The sequence below is a fragment of the Anthonomus grandis genome, chromosome 13 (assembly GCF_022605725.1).
Source record: "Anthonomus grandis grandis chromosome 13, icAntGran1.3, whole genome shotgun sequence".
Lineage (NCBI taxonomy): Eukaryota > Metazoa > Arthropoda > Insecta > Coleoptera > Curculionidae > Anthonomus > Anthonomus grandis.
The window spans coordinates 7,219,819-7,240,238 of NC_065558.1; the positions used below are offsets into that span (position 1 = coordinate 7,219,819).

Consider the following 20,420-nt stretch of genomic DNA (forward strand, 5'->3'; position numbering starts at 1 on the left):
ACCAGCTGTCGAACTTAATTAGAGAAAGATGCTGGACAAGGCAAAGCATTAAAGCGAGAGTAAAACGTTAAGAGGCAAGAATTATTAGTCCAAGTGTCAATATATCGAATACAAACATTGTGCACATACTCCTGGACTAAAACCACATTAGACCAGCTGTCGAACTTAATTAGAGAAAGATGATGGACAAGGCAAAGCATTAGAGCGAGAGTAAAACGTTAAGAGGCAAGAATTATTAGTCCAAGTGTCAATATATCGAATACAAACATTGTGCACATACTCCTGGACTAAAACCACATTAGACCAGCTGTCGAACTTAATTAGAGAAAGATGATGGACAAGGCAAAGCATTAGAGCGAGAGTAAAACGTTAAGAGGCAAGAATTATTAGTCCAAGTGTCAATATATCGAATACAAACACTGTGCACATACTCCTGGGCTAAAACCACCCAAGACCAGCTGTCAAATTTAGTGACTCAGCGAGAGCAAAACATTGAGAGGCAAGAATTTTAAGTCCAAGTGCTAATATATCGAATGCAAACATTGTGCACGTACTCCTGGACTAACAACTTGCAAGACTAGTTGTCGAATTTAATTAGAGAAGAATGATGCATAAGGCAATTTGAGTATGTGAAATAAGCAGTGTAAGTACAGTATAAGTGAAATAAGCAAGTTTGGGTTATAACTCAAAAACTATTTTATTAATCAAAAAAATATATATCTATATCAGTAGATTCTATGGAAAAAAATCTATAAGAATGAGTTAAAACTTTTACAAAAACTGTAAAAATAACGGAGATACGACGGGGGTCCCAAAATGCAAAAATTTCAAAAATGTAAAAAATTGTGTATCTTAAAAAATAAAAGGGCTATGAGAATTTTGTTAACAGCATCTTTGGTTTTACGAAAAAGTAGCACCGTGTCGCGAAAACCGGAACTCTCTATCTCTAAAAATAACGGAGATATCCCGCGAAAGTACCCAAAATGGGACAACCTGTACAGCACTAAAATATGCTACAAATACTTTTACTTCTATTCCTACGAAAAAGGGATTACAGAATACTTTGTCTGCTAGCAAATCCACAATACCAAAAACACAACATTTCCCGTTCGTTAAATAATTCAACTTTCTATAAGAAAACCTTACACATATCATTAATCCCTAACTTCAACAACAACAACATTTTTCAGACTCACTATCAAGTAACTCTCAAAAACTCCGACCTCACCTATTCAAAAACAACCGTGGAAATCCGCGGTCCAGACAACAAAATCTACCAAGAAAAACGCTTAACAAATGGCCGCGGCACCTTCGTACCATCCAGAGTTGGAATGCACGAACTCGCCGTAAACTACGACGGCCAAGAAGTACTCAGCGGTCACTACTTCAGAGTACTACCGCCTCTGGTTCAGGTGGCGCCACCAGGAATGGCGCCCTGTGCCCTAGGCTCCTTGGTGCAGGTACTGGTGAACGCCACTGGAGCACCAAAGCGCGAAGACATCTTGGTGACGGCCTACAGTCCTACAGGGCGACCGTTGGATTGTCCCCTTACCACCATTGAAGGCACCAACAGTGCCACATTTAAACCAGACGAACCTGGAGAATGGAGCATCGAGATCACTTATCAAGGGAAACAAATCCAGGGCGGTCCGTTTACTTGCTCCGTTTTCGATCCTAATGGGGTGCGAGTCTCCGGTTTAGAAGGGGCGCTGCCTTTGATCCCTCATAGTATTGAACTGGACTGTAGGCAGGTTGGGGTGCCCGGGGAGGTGTTTGCTGATATAGTTCACGATAAGCGATCGGTGCATTGTCACGTTGAGAAGGTTGATAGTCAGGGGTTTCACTATAGGGTGCATTTCACCCCCAAGGATGCCGGCAAGCATAGGGTAAGCTCCGTTACACTGTTGCGCAAGATTATGCAAGGATTCTTTTAAAGGTTTATGTGTACTTTAATGGATATGACGTCAAAGGATCACCGTTTATGATGAGGGTGGGTACTCAGAGGCGCAGCAAGTCTTCGAATTCTAGCCCCAATAGCACCTATCGGCAAAGCCCTACAAATCGTTACGCTAGCCCCAGCCCCACGTCTAAAAATACGATTTATAACAGTTACAGGCAGAATGCTAGTCCTTTACTAGGTAAGTGTTTTCTTGTTTTGGATTTGAGCTTAATGTTTATTTATATGTAGAAGAGACGCACAAGTATGCTCAAGATTACCATAGCAGATCAGTGGCAGCGGAAAAGGCCAGATTTGCCTCGAGTTCGCCGAGTTATGAAAGAAATGGTAGTCCGAGCTACATGCATCGGACTGCCAGTCCAAACTACCCCCCTCAGAGAAATGAAAGTCCTAACTTAAGAGGATCTAGTCCGATATATGGTCGGGATAGTCCAGATTTTATTAGTAGTAAAAGGTAAGTGAATAATAGGTTGGGAGTGAAGATATAGAGCAGGTACAATTCAAAGTCTTTAAACTTGACAATTCTTTAGATTAAACGAGAAACGTTACGAAACATCAAGTCCAAACTTCGCCCAAAAAACCGTAGACTCCAGTTATACGAGCAAAATATCCTCCATGAGAATAAATGAGTCCAGAAGTCCGATTTATGGTGAAAGAACGACCAGTCCGGACGTCGGGTATTCTTCTACGAGCAGAAACGAAAAACGATACAGCGAAAACCGAAGTTACAACGATGGTGAGAAGGATGAATGATCAATCCGAAATGTTTTATTGAACAATCAATTTCTGGATAGGGGTCGATACCACTCCATTGGCGAGAGTTTCTACTATGGCGGACCAGTCCACCCGCAGGGACTCTTGGGACGCAATCAATAAAACGAAAAACATATTTTCGGAAAGAAGTTTGGAGTCTCTGGCTAATCTTACCGATAATCAGTTGGATTCTGAGATTAGGAGGCAAAAAACTGAAGAAAACAACAGGTAGGGCATAGGGGAGACTCGAGAGGGTTGATACGTACATACTTCTATATAATTATTTGACACAATGTTCATAACTCAAAAAATTGACTAGATACAATTTTGATAATTTGTACACATATTCCTCGGACAATTTAATTGGACCCCTATTTTAGCGTTTTTTCAAATTCGTACAAAATTTTAAGAAAAAAAATATTTTTTGAAAATATTGATTTTTTTTCTAATTATTTGACACAATGTTCATAACTCAAAAAATTGACCAGACATCATTTTGAAAATTTGTACACATATGCTCCGGACAATTTGATTGGATACCTATTTCAGCGTTTTTCCAAATTCGTATAAGATTTTAGGAAAAAATTTTTTTTTTGAAAATATTGATTTTTTTTCTAATTATTTGACACAATGTTCATAGCTCAAAAAATTGACCAGACATCATTTTGAAAATTTGTACACATATTCCCCGGACAATTTGATTGGACACCTATTTCAGCGTTTTTTCAAATTCATACAAAAATTTGAGAAACAAAATATTTTTTGAAAATATTGATTTTTTTTTCTAATTATTTGACACAATGTTCATAACTCAAAAAATTTACCAGATACATTTTTGAAAATCTGTATACATATTTCCCGGACAATTTAATTGGACACCTATTTCAGCTTTTCTTAAAATTCGTACAATATTAAAGAAAAAATTTTTTTTTTGAAAATATTGATTTTTTTTTAAATTATTTGACACAATGTTCATAACTCAAAAAATTGACCAGATACCATTTTGAAAATTTGTACACATACTCCCTGGATAACTTGATTTGACACCTATTTCAGCGTTTGTCCAAATTCGTACAAGATTTTAAGAAAAAAACATATTTTTTTAAAATATTGATTTTTTTCTCTAATTATTTCACACAATGTTCATAACTCAAAAAATCGACTAGATACCATTTTGAAAATTTGTACACATACTCCCTGGACAATTTGATTGGATACCTATTTCAGCGTTTTTCCAAATTCATACAGGATTTTAGAAAAAAAAATATTTTTTGAAAATATTGATTTTTTTTTTCTAAATATTTGACACAATGTTCATAACTCAAAAAATTGACCAGATACATTTTTGAAAATTTGTACACATAGTCCCCGGACAATTTGACTGGACACCTATTTCAGCGTTTTTCCAAATTCGTACAAAATTTTGAGAAAAAAAATATATGTTGAAAATAATGACTTTTTTAACTATTCGACACAATGTCCATAATTCAAAAAATTAACCAGATCATTTTGAAAATTTGCCTAGACAATTTGATTGGAAATACATGAATTTCATAAAAAGGTTAATCTGAACTACTTCTCAATAAAATGCTTACACTTACCTTAAGTAAATATTCAAATAGATAATTAGGAAGCGTTACACTGATGCCAAATCTCACAAGTAATTCATATTTTTGGGCGGCAAATTTGAAAGCGTATCAAATTTTCCGTGGTATTAACCCTCCCTAATTTCCCTAACCCTAACTTTCCTAAACCACCTGATATTTTCTCCTAAGAATCATAGGACATATCCTATGTATGGCCCAAGGAGTTCGACTTTCCGGGATATCTCCCATTCATAAGATCTTCTCAGGAAAGTTTTGCATTCTTCTGGAGTTACGTTTGGTTCCCTCATTTCCTGCCTATTTGACCTCCTAGTTCATTTTTCACTGATACAGTGAGTCGAAAACGACTTCCAATAAAAGCTGACCCTCCCGCATAAGTTTCACAGTAAACGAACAGAAATACACGACAACGAACTACACGTCATCGACCTCAGAAAAATACAGCAACAACACGGACCACTACAATGAAAGAATCTACGGATCTCCGTCCAGACTGAAGAGGAGTGGAGGAGCTTCCGCCATCCGGGTCCAAGCGGTCTCCGAGGGTGTCTTAGGAAAACCGGTCGAGTTCGAACGTGAGTTTTATCAACGTTTTCAGGTGGTACCGGAGTCTGATTTGATGGTTTTGTTACAGTGGATGGTAGCGGAGCTGGTTCTGGTGACTTGGAGATCCTCGTGGAGGGTGGCAGGGTCACCTCGAGCGTGAGGAGTCTCGGCAATCAAAGGTTCAGGGCCGCCTTCACTCCTCACCAAGCGATACCACATAGGGTCGATATCAAGTTTAATGGCGATACCGTGCCAGGTAAGTAGGGAGAGAGTTTAACGGTTTTGGGTTAATTGTTTTCGAAAAGTTTCGTTAAGAGGCTTATTTATCATTTTGGTTTAGTTATGACCTATTCGTTTTTTGTGCAACAATGAGCTAGTAAACTAATAAATGACCACCAGGTCGTTTGAGTGGAAAGAAATTGAGCTGACATTACAATTTTTTCGCTTAATATGAACTAAAAACCTTGAAGAGGAACAAAAATCAGCCCTCTCTTTACGTCAAACAAAATGTCAAATCGATTTAATAGGTTAGGATTCATCTCTTGACACATAATTCTGTCAACTAAAGGTAATAACGTTGGTTTTTATTATGAAGTAATCTCTCCTAATTTTTATTGCCTGTCAAATCTATAAAGAAATAGGACAGACATAACCTAAGAATGTATAGGGTGTAATTATGTTAAAACTACGTTTGCTTGATAAAACTCTTTTTTGAGAAGGGACTAGTAATCCCTTTTACAATTATTTTACATTTATTGCTACATCAGCCAATGATCTGTCAAATCCTTAGAAATATGGTAAGTATTTAACCTAAAAATATATGGCAATGCTGGATCTACGTGACGAGTTTTTTGGTGCAATTTAACAACATGACTTAGCATGTTTCCTGCATATACAGTAGCTCTTTACATTCAAGTTATGATTTTACTGTAAACAAGAAAAGTAGGTCGTCAAAATGATAAATAAGCTCCGCCTAATTACAATTAACATGATTTCTCGTTTGACAAACAACAATTAAAAGGGAAATCGATTGGACGTGTATATATATGTTAATATTCGCTCTTCTATCTTGCGGCGAGAATTTTCCATTTAATTAAATATGCAGTGGCGTCCGTCAATTTTGCGAATTCCATTTACGAGGGAGCGGCCGGTTACGTGGTGGGCAAACCGTGTAGAAAAATACGTCGATAGTGTAGCCCACCTATAGATAATGCTTCGTTGGTATTCCTCCGTTTGGCGAAGAAATAAGGTTGAGTTCGAGCGTAGGAGTCTTGGGTGGATGGCGATTTCAGACAGTCAAAGTGACTTGTTAATTATTTCAGGCAGTTAGAAGATACAAGGCCTGGAAGTATCAGAAGTAGACTGGAGTAATAAAGCCTGGAAAAATGAACAAATTAACTGACACTCAAGTTACCTAAGAAAAATACATAAATTTCAGGATACAAATGCAAGAATGCAACACCAGTGGCCCAGGTTACCCAGGAATGAAAACCTGAGGTCACAAAGCTAAATTGCCTAGAAAAATGAAACAAGCGCAAAAATAAAGGATAATGGATAGAGGTCCAAGGATACCAACCCAAGTTGCCTAAAAAAAAATAACTAAAATTTAAGGATATAAATTCGGGAATAGAATGTGAAATTATGCCGAAAAGATATCGAACCTATTGAGATAGAACGCTTAAGTTTCACTCACTAGGTGCCTGAGGATATAAATTTAAGACTAAAAAATCAAGGACTTAAGCCAAGTGATCAAATAATCCTGGAGAAATTGGACAAACCAGAAGAGTAAAAGGATCTTGCTACTTAAAAAAAAACAAAGCCTCTGGAAAATGTAGAGAAATTCAAAAACGGGCACGAAATTCAAATTTTTTGCAAATTCAGGGATATTTTGAACCTGGGGATAAATGAACGTAAAATTGAAGCATATAAATCCAGGAACGTACACTCATACTCTCTAGGAAAAAGGAACTCAAGACTGCTTAAAAAAGTGAAAAAGATGGAATGAAATTAAGGATACAAGCCTGACTGAGAAAATTACACAAATATAAGGACATAAACCTTTTATTAAATAAAGACTCCAGGATACAATTTCAAATGTCTTGAAAAAAAATTAAATTATTCAAGGATATATATTCTGGAATGGGAACTCAAAAATACAAAATTCTAAGAACCGTATATATATTTTATAATAAAATGAGTCCAGGGACAAATCCAACAAATACAACCCCAAAATTAATGCAAAAAAATACTAAAATCCAGGGAATAAATCCTGGAATGAATAGTTGAAGATACAATATAGTTAAATTAACTGTAAATAAAAAGAAAATTCAATTCTAAGGAACGTATTTTAATTTTCTAAAAAAATTATTTGCAAACCCAGGAATAAAAGGATATACAAATTGAAAATGTAAATCCAAGGATAGAGACTTAAGGATACAACTAAAGTTTTCTGGAAAAAAATTAACAAAATAGTAAAATTCAAGAATATTAATCCTGAAAAGAAAACTTAAGGATACAAAATTTTATTGTCTGAAAATCAAATAAAAACTCAATTTTAGGGATCGTAGTTAACTTTCATGCAAAAAGGGGTAACTCAGGAACAAAATGAAATGAACTTGAGAATATAGACCCAAGCATACAACCAAAGTTACCTAGAAAAAAAAATTAAAATTCAATATTAAATTACCTAAAAACTAAAAGAAAGGAATGTAAATAAATTACCTGAAAAAGAAAACAAAATAAACATGCCTGAAAAAAGTTCTTGCTGGTTAAAAACTTAGTGTAGAAATTCAAGTTATAGGTACGAAATCTTAAGGCCACAAATCTTAAGTTTTTTAGAAATATTTGGTAAATCTAGGGATAAAATGAATCTGACAAAATAAATTCAGGGTTAGTGAACTAAACTTATAAGCTGGAGTTGCCTTTGAAAAAAACTGAAATCCAAGGTTATAAATGCAGGGAAAAACGAACTAGAGACTGCTTGAAAACGTGAAATACATTAAGGATATTAACCCAAGTTTTCTGGAAAAAAAATGAAATTACTATGATTCAAAGATATAAGTTCGGGAATTAAATTTAATATATATAAAACAAACCTGAATTCTAAGAGCGATGCTTATATTACTTGAAATAATATTTTAATAACAACTTTATATTAGTAGGATTGCCTGAAAGTATTAAATAAATACACGGATTTAGATTTAATTAGACTCTTTATTGAAAAGGATACACAAATCCAAGGATATTATATATCAGAAATATCATAAACGAAAATGTACTGGAAAAGGTAAGAAATTCCAGAAATCTATTAGAAATTCAAATTGCGTGGAAAAATTAGATAATTCCAATGATGAAAGTAAGGAATCGAGGAATAAAAATTCAAGGATATTCCGACTAGCTTAAAAAAATTAAAGCATAAACCCAAGTTTCCTGAACAAAAAAATTTTAATATCAAAATCTACGTCCAGGAAACTAAAGGATATAAATATGCATAGAAATAAAAAAGTGTATGATAATAAGACACACCTTAATTTTAAGGGCCATACTTACCTAAAAGCCTTACTTAGATAAATTACCTAAAGTAACCTAAAAAAAGTTTAAAAACGTTACGTGGATTCAAACCTTTTGACTTAATTTTTGGGCTTGTATCCAGGTATACAAAAATTATACAAATCAAGGATACACCGTTCCTGGAAAAACGTAAAAAATTCCCCGAAACCCAAATTACCTGGAAAATAATTAAGAAGATAAGTACATGAACCTGAGAAAATAAATCTAGAGCTTAAGGATGCATCAAACACAAACACCCTGGAAAAATCAATTAATTATATTTAATGATAAAAACATAAACTGAAGAACACGAATCCTAGAATATAAATTTACGAATACAAAAATTTAATGCCTGGAAATCGTGAAAATAACATAATGCCTAATGAGCAAAACGTCACCAGTTGCCTAGAAAAGCGAGATAAAAATCATGACAAAAACAAAGGTAAGGACACAAAGTCACGGTCTCATCCAATCTATATAATTTCTTAAAAAAGCTTAAAAGCTACACGTGTTTCGCTCCTGTCGGAGCATCATCAGGCCTAGACCTACACAGATCACATTACAACTGAGTTGTAATGTGATTGTTTTCGTTTGGTCTCTTAGAGAAAAAATGGATGATACGTTTCTATTTAAAAATCATGAACCTGAGAAAATAAATCTAGAGCTTAAGGATGCATCAAACACAAACACTATATTTAACACACTTATAATATTTAATAATAAAAACATAAATTGACTGAAAAACACGAATCCTACAATATAAATCTACGAATACAAACATTTAGTGCCTGGAAATTGTAAAAATAACATAATGCCTATTGATCAAAACGTCACCAGTTGCCTAGAAAAGTAAGATAAAAATCATGAACCTGAGAAAATGAAGTTCCTGGATAAAAATTCCAATGACAAAAGAACATGAGCTTGAGGACGTAAATCCAGAGTAAGCAACCAAAGTAGACAAACTAAAAAATTGCCTGGGAAAAAACTCAAAATTACACAAATCGTCTATAGGGACTTTCCTGGAAAAAATTGAGTTAGAACCAAACGTTGCATTAGAAAAAAACAATTGTACGGCCTCACCTTAATTGCCTAGAAAAGAAACCAGAACCTAAGACGTCATGAAAGTTAGCGACACAATTAGAGGCTAAAATCAATTTTTTACAGTCGCCCAGATAAGTTCTGCCTCCAAAAATTATTTTTCATATTTAGAGGTTAGATTAAGTCTGATGTTTAACTTCTAAAATGAAGTTGAGACATTTTTTCAAAAAAAAGGGATGTAGATTTGTTGAAGTGTTAGAATGTTCATAATAAGTAATTGATAACAATTTTATTACACCATCAAACTCGGTGTATGGATAAAACAATATAAAATACACCATATATATATCTCATAAAAACACGTTTTCTCAGGGAATGAAGGGGTGCAAACTACCCTCAAATAATTATTTGATAGACACACCAAGTTTAGTTTGAAGGTGTAACAAAATGTTGATGGCGACTGTAAACTTTTGATCCTTGTTTCTGATTCCGTTGCTAACTTCTATGACGTCTCGAGTTCCAAGCAATTAAGGTGAGACCTTACAATTGTTTTTTTCTTAAGCAATTTTGGGTTCTATCTCTATTTTTCAAGCAAATTTCTATAGTGTAATATTGAAAATTTTCTTTCAGGGGTTTTTTTTATTGCTAACTCTGGATTTACGTCCTTAAACTCGTGTCCTTTTGTCATTGCAATTTTTTTCCAGCTACATCTAATCCCAATAACAAATCTCACACTCCACCCAATTCATCTTCGACCGATATAACTCGCCGCTTGCTCACCGTTTATATCGTAGGAATACCATTCCCCGTCCCACGCCCCGCGTCCCACCGCCGCTGCCCGGGGTAATGGTACAGTGGTACCGCTCGTTGCCCGACCGAGGTACCATTTTACATAGATTTTATACCGTACGGTCGAGTAGTAATATCGGTAAAAACAGTCGAAGAAATCGCGTTTAAGTGTTCGGAAATTGTGCAGTTTATCGGTGTTTTTTCACCTATTTCCGGTTATTGGTTAGTGAGTTAAAGAGTGCCAGGTAATAGGATTTTCTTTGGGTACCATTAGTGGTGTTGTTTAAAGAGGTCGCCTGCGTGTCATCTGGAGTTTAGTTTTGTTTATGTGGTGGCCCAAGAATGTAGAAATTGGCTGAAATAACCTTTGTAGAGGTTGTAACGTAAGTAGCATCTGTTGAAAAGTACTTTCACCTGTGCCTTAGGGCTTTTAATATGGTACTATTATATTACGCAACTCCTAGGCAACCCACTTGTCTTAAATTGCATTTTGCAATAATAATTAAAGAAATTAGATTCAAGGAAGTGCGCTTTGTGGGTAAGACCTTGAAGTTTTACTTAAAGTACATACCTAGGATTCCAGTTTGGTTTTAACCTTGTTTTAAAAGAAAGTAGGTAGGACCGTGTTTTTTTTTTAAATTGCCTTAAAATGATGATTTCATTTTTAGTGTTATTTAAAACCACAGAGTTTTCTTTAAAGAAAAACTCAAGTTGCCTTGAAAAGACTAATTGCTCAATTCTAAGTACACAATTTAAAGCTTAAAAAAATAGAGGGACTCCATTAGCCTGGAAACTAAAAGGTTTAAATAAACTCAAATTGCTTGGGAGTAAATGGGCAGGAATGTATGTAAGTTGTAAAATAACCTCTGGATCCTAGTCGAAGTTTCCTGGAAAAAATAAGCGACAAAAAAAGATGTCTGAGAGAAATACATAAATTGAATTTAGCTTAGAAAAAAAGGCTCAATTTCAAGGACAGAACTCGGGTCATAAATTCGTCAATTTGGCTGGAAAGTTTTCTTAAGAAGCCTAAAAAAATACAATTTTTTAAAATATAGTATCATTGCAATTAAAAGAAATGAATAAGTTCAAATTGCCTGGAAATAGGTCTTAAATAAATACACAGAAAAAGATATGTGCCTGGAAAAGTTACTTGAATGGAAAAGTACTTTGAGGAAAAAATTTGACCCATTTTTTTTGAAAAAAAAAACACAATTCTTAAAAATTACTTATTATAAATTTATAAATGTTCGTTTTTGAGGATACGTATCTTAATTGCCTGGAAAAACATATTTAAATATTTTTAGTTATCTCGAAAAGAATACGTAATTCCAATTTTCCAAACAAACATAAATTGCCTGGAAAAACTGTAGAACACGAATAAGTTGCCTAAAAAAAATCATTTCTCAGATTGCAATTACAACATATTTATATAAAGAAATATTTAAATAATATAATATTAGTTCCTTGACAAAAGAAGCATAAGAATTCTAAAGACAAATCTAAGTTGCCTGAAATAAAATACCTAAAAGATCAGAATTGCCTGGAAAAAATACAATAAACAGAAACGATATAAACAATTAAGTTTCCTAGGAAAAATCAAAAGGATACTGAATGGCAAAGTTTCTGGAAGAAAGAACAATTGTAAGGATACAAATTAAAAAAAAATACAAACCCATTGTGCCTGAAAAATATTTATTAATGTTCATTTTCAAGGATACAAATCTTAATTGCCTAAAAAAAATTTAAATACAGCTAAGTTGTATGGAAAATTTTTAAAAAAGTTATCTGACTGAAAACTTTAAAGGAAACTCAATTTTAATTTTCAGGAGCACAATATTAAGTTCTTGAAAAAAATCTAGAAATTCTCATTTTTAAGGACATAAAATCTAAAAAATCAAAGTTGTCTGGAAAAAAAAATTAAAACAATAAATTTAAGGATAATTTTAAAAGATAATAGAATAAGAATAAAAATTCTAATAAGAATTCAAGCAAGAAAAAATTAAAAGATTCTAAGGACATATATAAATTAGCTGAAATAAAAGAATTCCTATTTCCAAGAATGCAAACCGAAGTTGTGTGGAAAAACTCTTAGTATTTCCAAGGGTATGCATAATTAATTAAATATAAATATAAGGATAGATATATTGGATGCCTGAAAAAAATACAAACCTACGTTGCTACGAAACAAATGTAAGGATTTTTATTTCTAACGATGTAAATTTTTTCTATCTGGAAAAATATACTATATAAGTAAATTACCTGGGAAAAATACTTAATTTCAATTTTTGTGGAAGAAACCTCAATTCTAAAAATATAAATTTGGGTTTTTAAGAAAATATTTTTCTAGCAAAAAAAAATTAAAAGATTATAAGGATATAAATATTATTTGCCTAAAAAAATGTAAGAATTATTATTTCCAAGGATGCAAGCCCAAGTTGTCTGGAAAAACTCTAGGAACAATAGACACAATTAAGTTGCTTAGAAAAAATCTCAATTCCAAGGATGCAGACTTAACCTTTATAAGACGATTTAAATATTAGTTGCCTGGATATTAGAAAAAAAAGTTGAGGCCTGGAATAAAAATTGTATTATATTCTGATATCCTAGTATATAGTCTTAGTTGCTTGGAAATAAATAAATAAAATACAGAAACCTAAGTATTCTGGCAAAAATGTAAGAATGCACAAGCCTAATTTTCATGGAAAATAAACCATTTCTAAGGGTACTAATTTAAATTTCCTAAAAGATATTAAAAAAAATACAACTATGAAAAAAAAACTAAAATATCAGAACTGCATGGAAAGACAAAAAAAAATACAATCAAATTGCCTGGAAAAAGTGAATTCCAATTATTTCATAAAGAAACTCAATTGTGACGATAATAAATTAAAAATTTTTTTCTGGGAAATATTTAAAAAATCGAATTTTTCTGATAACAAAAAAACAAAAGATATTTAATTCTGGGGATATAAACAGCCTGCAAAAAAATGCAAATGTACAAACATTGTCTGGAAATAAAAGTAAGAATTATTGTTTCCAAGCATGAAACCTTGAAAAAAATAAATAAACTCAGAAACCCAAGTTTCCTGGAGAAAGTTTTAAAAAATTATACAAAATAATTAAAATGCCTTTTGGAAAAAAAATTTACAGAATATACAAACCTAATTTTCGTGAAAGCACATCAGTTCCAAGGACTCCAATTTCGGTTTTCTGGAAAATATTGAAAAAAATTCAAACCTAAAACTTGCCTTGTAAAAAGATGGGAAATATTCACATTTCCAAAGACACAAACACTACCTTACCTCGAAAGAAGACAGATGTCCAAAAAAATAGTTGAAAAAACCCAAGTTTGCATTAAATTATCAAACATTTTTTAAAATAATTTGTAAATTTTTTATACTTCATCACAATTGAATAAAACGTGTACTTTCTCTATACAATTATTACAAAAAGGCCACTATATAAACAAAAACCTCCTCCAGATGTCCCTTGAAAGACCAAAAAAAAACAAGAAAGAAAAGATAAAATTTTAACATTCAAGGAAGTCCCTGGCACGTGGATGTCATGCCTACGCAAGGATCGCCAGTATCGGTGATGGGCGAGTCCACTCGGCTCGTACCAGCCAACTCGCCCGCCATTTTCGAAATTATCACGAACACGAATCTCGCACCGGACGATTTGCTCGTGCACGTGATTGCACCGAGCAAAAGGACAGTTCCAGCCAGGGTGTTACCCGGAAATCGCACAGGTAGGTTGAGATTTTGTTTGAGAGGAATTTGTCAGTTTTTATTTGGGCTTTAGGAAAATTCGGGAAGAGCTAAGAAGGAAACATTTTTGGGAAATAACTGAATTTTAGGTTTATGTCAAATGTTCCTGATAAAACAATAAAAACTTACATTTTCCACTAAAGAAATGAACCTTTTTCTCTATAACCCCTCGATCAAAACCGGTTTTAGGCATCCAAAGTGTGGAATTCGTACCCACAGAAGTGGGCACCCACATCGTAGAAGTGACAGTGAATGGAGAAAAACTCCCTTCGGGCCCTTTGATAGCGAAAGTATACGATTCCAGCCTAATACAAGTAGCCGACGTTAGTGGTGGGGTTGTGGGACAACCTGTACAGTTCAGAGGTAGGTCCAGTAGTAAATTATTCATTTCAGTTAGTTATTCAGTCTTGAACTTAAAAAATTCCAAATATTCTAAAGAACTTGCATAAAGCTCTCTCAATCATAACAGTCAATTTGCCTAGGTTATATTGGAATCTACTTTCTCCCATAAACTGCTGTTACGCGTACAACAAACTGTCCGTCGTGGTAATTAAAATTATGCATCGCCTACGTCACCCTAAGTAAAACAACAACTTTCTTCTATGTTTCATATAACATTGATATAAATAAATATTAATATGATGATTGGTCTCACTTTTCGCAACGGTTCTGCTAAGATAAATAATTAGTAAAGTACTCAGAGCATGATAATTGGTCCATGTTCAGTCTTCTGTTGCCTAAGACGTGGTCTTTCTTTTTTTACTTCTACGTTAGTGCTGGTTGTTTGTTCGTCGAAGACTGACCGGTTCTAAGAATAGAATTTGGAAAATTGTGATTTTTTGAAAAATAAATTTAAGGCTCAGAGGTAATCATGAATTAATAACCTGATATTGCATGTTCGTATTTTTTTCTTTGGTCTCTCTTTAAGTTTTCCACTTTTTATGGTCTTTATCGCATTTCAAGTCTACATTACTAAAGCAGTGATGTAGACTTGAAATGCAATCATCTGGAAATCACTACTCACAATTCTTCGTTAAGTGACTTTCTGAACAGTGATGAAATCCCTGGTACTGATAATAGTAAGATACTCTTATGCTATCATAGACTGGTAAGTCCAATAACTAGTAAAAGGAAAGACTTCAAGTAACATCCTTTAAAAAAAGTTTACTTACCTTTAAGGAATGACTTTAAATATTTGTAAATAGCATGAATTGACCTCAAATGCCTGGAATAAATTTCAATATTTTTAAAGTTTCTACTTTAAATTCCTGGATGTCCAGAATCGATGTCGAACTTCAATTGCCATTCTGCCATAGAATTCAGCCCCAACAATTTCCTAAGGAAATCTTGTTCTACCTTTAAATTGAAGACGAATTACAAATTCACTCAACCCATGCATTATCAGAGTAATTTAATTAATAATTATAAACATTTTTAGGAATTAATTAATTTTTTGACGCGAATTTTAATTTGGAAGCTTCAGCGTGTTACAGAAAATTTCAGTGTGGTGCTGAAATGAAGGGCAGAATGGCAAGTGGTGCTCAAAGGTTCATAAAGTGAAAGTATTTCTTGATTCATAATTTTTATATAAAGGCTTCCTCATCACTTAGCAAAGATTGTTCCAGTCCAATTTTATTTATCCATTTTATATATCTATCAAGTGGTATTATAATTTCATATACAAATAAACAAAAATCCTTCAAAAATCTGGATTATATAGGGAATCCCTTTAAGTTCCTGGAAGAAGTAACATGATTTCAAGACATTGCTGCATTTACCAAGGAGGAATTTAATATGGATTTAAATTTTTCTGCATTTTAAATGCTTAATGTCCGGAATCGATGTCGGACTTCAATTGCCATTCTGCCATAGATTTCAGCACCAACAGAAAATTTTATTCTAGGGGTAAACTGACATTGAAGAAAATTCCCAAATTATAAATTCACCGAACCCATACATTATCAATGTAATTTAATTAATAATTATTAATTAAATTACTTTGGTTAGTTTCAGACTGTAAAAAGAATGAGGTGCTGAAGTGAATGATAGAATGGCAAGTGGTGCTTCTGATCAAATGAATTGATCTCAAATGCCTGGAATAAATTTGAAAATTTGTATCATACAAGAATAATTAATCCATTATTTAAATTGACTTAAAGAAACGACTTTAAATTTCACACAAATTAAATGCTAAATGTCTAGAATCGTTGTCGGACTTTCAGTTGCCATTCTGCCGATTTCGGCACCAACAGAAAATTTTATTCTATGTTTAAATTAATGACGAAAAATACGAATTATAAATTCACCCAAAATAAGTTAATTAATAATTATAAAAATTTTTAGGATGTTTTTTCGTCTAGAATTTGGATTTGAAAGCTTATTTTTCGAAAAATTCAGATCGTAGAAATGACGTAGTGCTGAATTGAAGGGCAGAATGGGAAGTGGCGGTCAAAGAATCATAAATTGTCTTATACCCAATTTAAAATCTGGAGGCTCTTTTGCTGCCTTTATCTTTTCTTTGCTTATCTTTACACTTTGTGCTTCTTTCGACTTAATATTGATTGATGGTAGTGATGGTTGAGTTTGGAATTTAATCTTTTTTCATTTCCTCCAGCAATCTATCCGTGTAGGGCATTTTTGCAATTAATACTTTGCAAACTCCACATATAAATCGTAGTCATCAACGCAGTCCTGTTTACATTTTACACAATAATATTTAGTCCATACCAATCAATGCTTAGCCTTGATGAAAAAGTTTGTTTTCTCTCGTCCTACTAAATCCAATGAAAGTATTTTCAAGGTTGTACCTCTAAGAGTTCCTAAGATATTGACAATTTTGTGGCTAATTTGGGCTCAAAAAAAATATTCGAATATAGCAAATTTAGCAATTTTTATTTCCTGTAGATTTACTGAAATTCCTTTAAAATCTTGCGTTTTCGTGATCTGCATATTGAAGTATTCCTATTGGTATAGATAGTTTAACTAAAAAAAATTTTTTTTGGTAAATAATTTCTATAGCCGAAAAACGAAAAATCTTAAACTTTAGCAGACCATTACGAAAAAACTATGAGTCCTTTCTTTATAATTCCAATGATTCTTGAATCTTCCCGTCCTTCTAAATCCGATAAAACTATTTGCAAGGTGGTACTTCTAGTAATGTTTGAGATATTGTTAATTTTGTAGTTAACTTAGGCCAAGGTCTTAAGAAATTCCTTATATTCAACTAATATTCCAGTAAATCCAGCAATTTTAACTCTTGGTAAATTTGCTATTGGTTCATCTAATCTATATTTGTCTTTAAGCTTTACCTTTGCTTTCTGCTTCCTTTAATTGTCTTATACCCAATTTGAATCTGGGGGCTCTATTGCTGTCTTTATCTTTTGTTTGCTTATCTTTACACTTTGTGCTTCTTTAGGCTTAAATTGATTGGTGGTAATGATGGTTGAGTTTGGAAGAACATTTGCATATCTCAAATGCATTGAGACGATTCTTTTAGAGAAATGTAGTACATTCTTGCAATTAATACTTTGCAAACTCCACATATAAATATCAGTCATCAACGCAGTCCTGTACTGTCCTCCATACTTAGCCTTGATTCCAAAATACTTCTCACATCTATGCAAGAGGAATGCCATGGAATGCAATGGATCTTTTTCTTTCTTCACACTATTGTATAATGGTTTTCATTGTTTGTTCACTATAAGCTAACAAATCTCAGACCCGCAAAAATAGAGCGTTTCTTGTAAGAATTCACCGCACTTCAAGTATTGCTGAACCACTAATGTCCAAATCATCATTTTCTGATGCCATGAAATCTACTTCATACAACTCAGTGATACTGATCAGGTCTGAAACTATAAAAATATATTTTTTTTCCACTTTTTGACTAACGTAACACTAACCGCCATTAATTTTTAGTTGACGCAAGCCAGGCCGGCGAGGGCCAACTGGAAATCTCCATAAACGAAGGCGAGGTACCGAACCACGTCCAAGTGGTAGGCGGCGGTCGTTGCTTGGTATCCTTCACCCCGGACCAAGCGAAACCCCACCTGATAGACATAAAATTCAATGGAGAAACGGTGCGTGGTTGCCCGTTCGTATGCGCAGTCGCAGATACGAGTCGCGTGACCTTGAGTTTATCCCATTTGGAGTTGGTGCCGGTGAACCAGCCGAGTTCGTTCCATATGGGCGTGGCAGGGGGCGGGGCCGCCGAGCTCGCGGTGGCGGTCAGAGGTCCCGTGGGCGAGTTACCGGTTAAAGTAACCGGGGATATTCATTCTGGATTTACCGCCGAGTTTACTCCGGTGCAGGTGGGAGCGCATCAGATCACCGTCGATTATAACGGGAGACCGGTGCAAGGCACCCCGTTTGTTGCGAAGGCGTTTGATTCGAATAAGGTTGGTTGATAAAACTGTTTAAGGTCCCTAAAGGGCTTAATTTGCCCTTCATTTGTCTTCTGTCTTCTCCCACAACCTGACAAAGTCGTACATATCAACAGGTAACGGTCGGTACCGTAGCCCGGGGTACCGTAGGACGTCCCGTGACATTTGCAGTTGATGCCAGTGAGGCAGGCGAGGGTAACTTGGAAATCACGATTTCGGCCCGGGGGTTGAACATCCCCACGCAGGTTCATCCTCAGGGTAATGCACGGTTTGCCGTCAGTTTTGTTCCCGCTGAGGCGTGTGACCACGTTGTCAATGTGGCATTTAATAAGAGACCGGTTAGTTTTCTTTTAAAAAAGAGAAACCTGGAGAAACTGTTCAGGTCGAGATTCCTCACCTCAAAATGGCTTTGCAGATGGTCAGTGTCATTTTAAAATCGAGATTTTCTGAGAATGATTATTGTCGACCCCGGTAGCACCGTGGGCAAACTGTTAAAAAAAAAATACGACGCGAGTAATTGAGGAAGAAGAAGAAGAAGAAGAAGAAGAAGAGAATGATTATTGCTCTTCCAGTTGACCACTTTTTATTTATTTATTAGTAATCACACACTTCAGTTCCAAGTAGCTAAAGCAACTTTCCCAGGCATTTAAGGTAATTCTGAAGTAAGAGAAGTCATTTTTTAAAACGTCCAGGCAGTTGAAATTAATGAGAGTAATTTTCTGCCACTTCCAGGCAGTTAAGCATCAATTTCTTCCACTGAATCGTCGCATTAAATTGCATCAAAATATGATACGATAAATTTAAAAGCAAACTGCTATAAGGACTCAATACGTGTTATTCATCACTTTAAGTCATGTTGTACTACTACACCAATTAAAGTCACTGCAGAATTATCATCAAACTTGAAATCAGAGATTTAAATAAATAAAATAAATATGTCTTTATATGATATCAAATAAAGACATATTTATGACGAAGATTAGCTAAAGCTACTTTTATCTCTTAACCCTAATAATAATAATTACAAATGTTTTGACAAACAAGCAGTAATAGTAATATATAAAAATTAACCAAAGAACAAATTGAGAGAAAAAAATGAATTAAATACATTTGTAAATCCGCAGAGAACAAAAAAACTAATTGTGCAATTGTTCCTCCAAGAACAAAGTTTTATAGTCATTTTTAATATTAGGGAGATAATTGAAAAATTAGGTCCAAATCGATTATAAATTGTTATGCCAATGTAAGTATAACTACGTGAGAAAAGAGGTGTGCTACGGTGTAGCCATGTCAGAGTCTTATGTGTTATATCTCTGTCATGAATTGCATATCTTGGAATTAATTTCTCTAACAGATATTTTGGCTTTTGGTTTTTATAGAGCCGATACATAAATGTAAGAAAACTAAACTCAAAGAGAAATGACATTTTTAGCCACTGCAATCGATAAAACAGTAATTTAAAAGCCCGTTCTATGTCATCTGGATCGCAATAATGAATTAACTGAGATTTGGTACTCTTATGAAACCAAAAGTAGATTATTAAAAAAAAACGCTTGCTACCTCGGGCTTAAATCAATTGCACCAATAGTTTCAAAATCAAATTGACCACTGACCTCAAAAGCCTGGAAGAATTCTAACAAACCTTATACTCAATAATTCAAGAGGTCCTGCAATCTGAACAGTTCTTATCCAGGATAAAACTTTGCATATTCCTTGGAGGATGTATTAAAGATCATAATGAATTGTTGTTAGGTTGTGGGATGTCCCCTGATAGTATCTGTGGGCGGTAGTGGTACGGGACCAAGTGTAACTTTACCGGGTCCTGGACCGGTGCACCGCCCTAGCACCCTCTTGGTAAACCACCCCGGAAGACTGGAAGATATCGAGGTGAACGTTGAGGGTGAGAATCGTTTTCTTGGTGGTTTCATGGTCCTTGGAGGGAAGTCTTGCTTGTTTTTTTGCCTAAGCAGTTAATTTATTTTCTCTATATAAATGAGGTGTCTGAATTAGTAATTCGTGAATGGGCTAAGATGGC

At 34.2% G+C, this 20,420-nt stretch overlaps 1 protein-coding gene across 4 annotated transcripts in view; it reads left to right on the top strand.

Moving 5' to 3' along the window:
* LOC126743531 (filamin-C) overlaps positions 1-20,420 on the top strand; it is a 43,648-nt gene that overhangs the window by 11,595 nt on the left and 11,633 nt on the right. For 3 of the 4 annotated variants that reach the window (XM_050450657.1, XM_050450654.1, XM_050450655.1), the window contains exons 8-19: positions 1,191-1,886; positions 1,937-2,138; positions 2,189-2,411; positions 2,488-2,693; positions 2,752-2,938; positions 4,693-4,889; positions 4,949-5,116; positions 13,778-13,984; positions 14,193-14,366; positions 17,922-18,400; positions 18,502-18,723; positions 20,138-20,285. In XM_050450657.1, the coding sequence (XP_050306614.1) occupies positions 1,191-1,886; positions 1,937-2,138; positions 2,189-2,411; positions 2,488-2,693; positions 2,752-2,938; positions 4,693-4,889; positions 4,949-5,116; positions 13,778-13,984; positions 14,193-14,366; positions 17,922-18,400; positions 18,502-18,723; positions 20,138-20,285 (3,109 nt within the window). Of the gene's footprint in view, positions 1-1,190; positions 1,887-1,936; positions 2,139-2,188; positions 2,412-2,487; positions 2,694-2,751; positions 2,939-4,692; positions 4,890-4,948; positions 5,117-10,196; positions 10,482-13,777; positions 13,985-14,192; positions 14,367-17,921; positions 18,401-18,501; positions 18,724-20,137; positions 20,286-20,420 lie in introns of those variants that run through there. The other variant, XM_050450656.1, reaches the window with a different exon arrangement.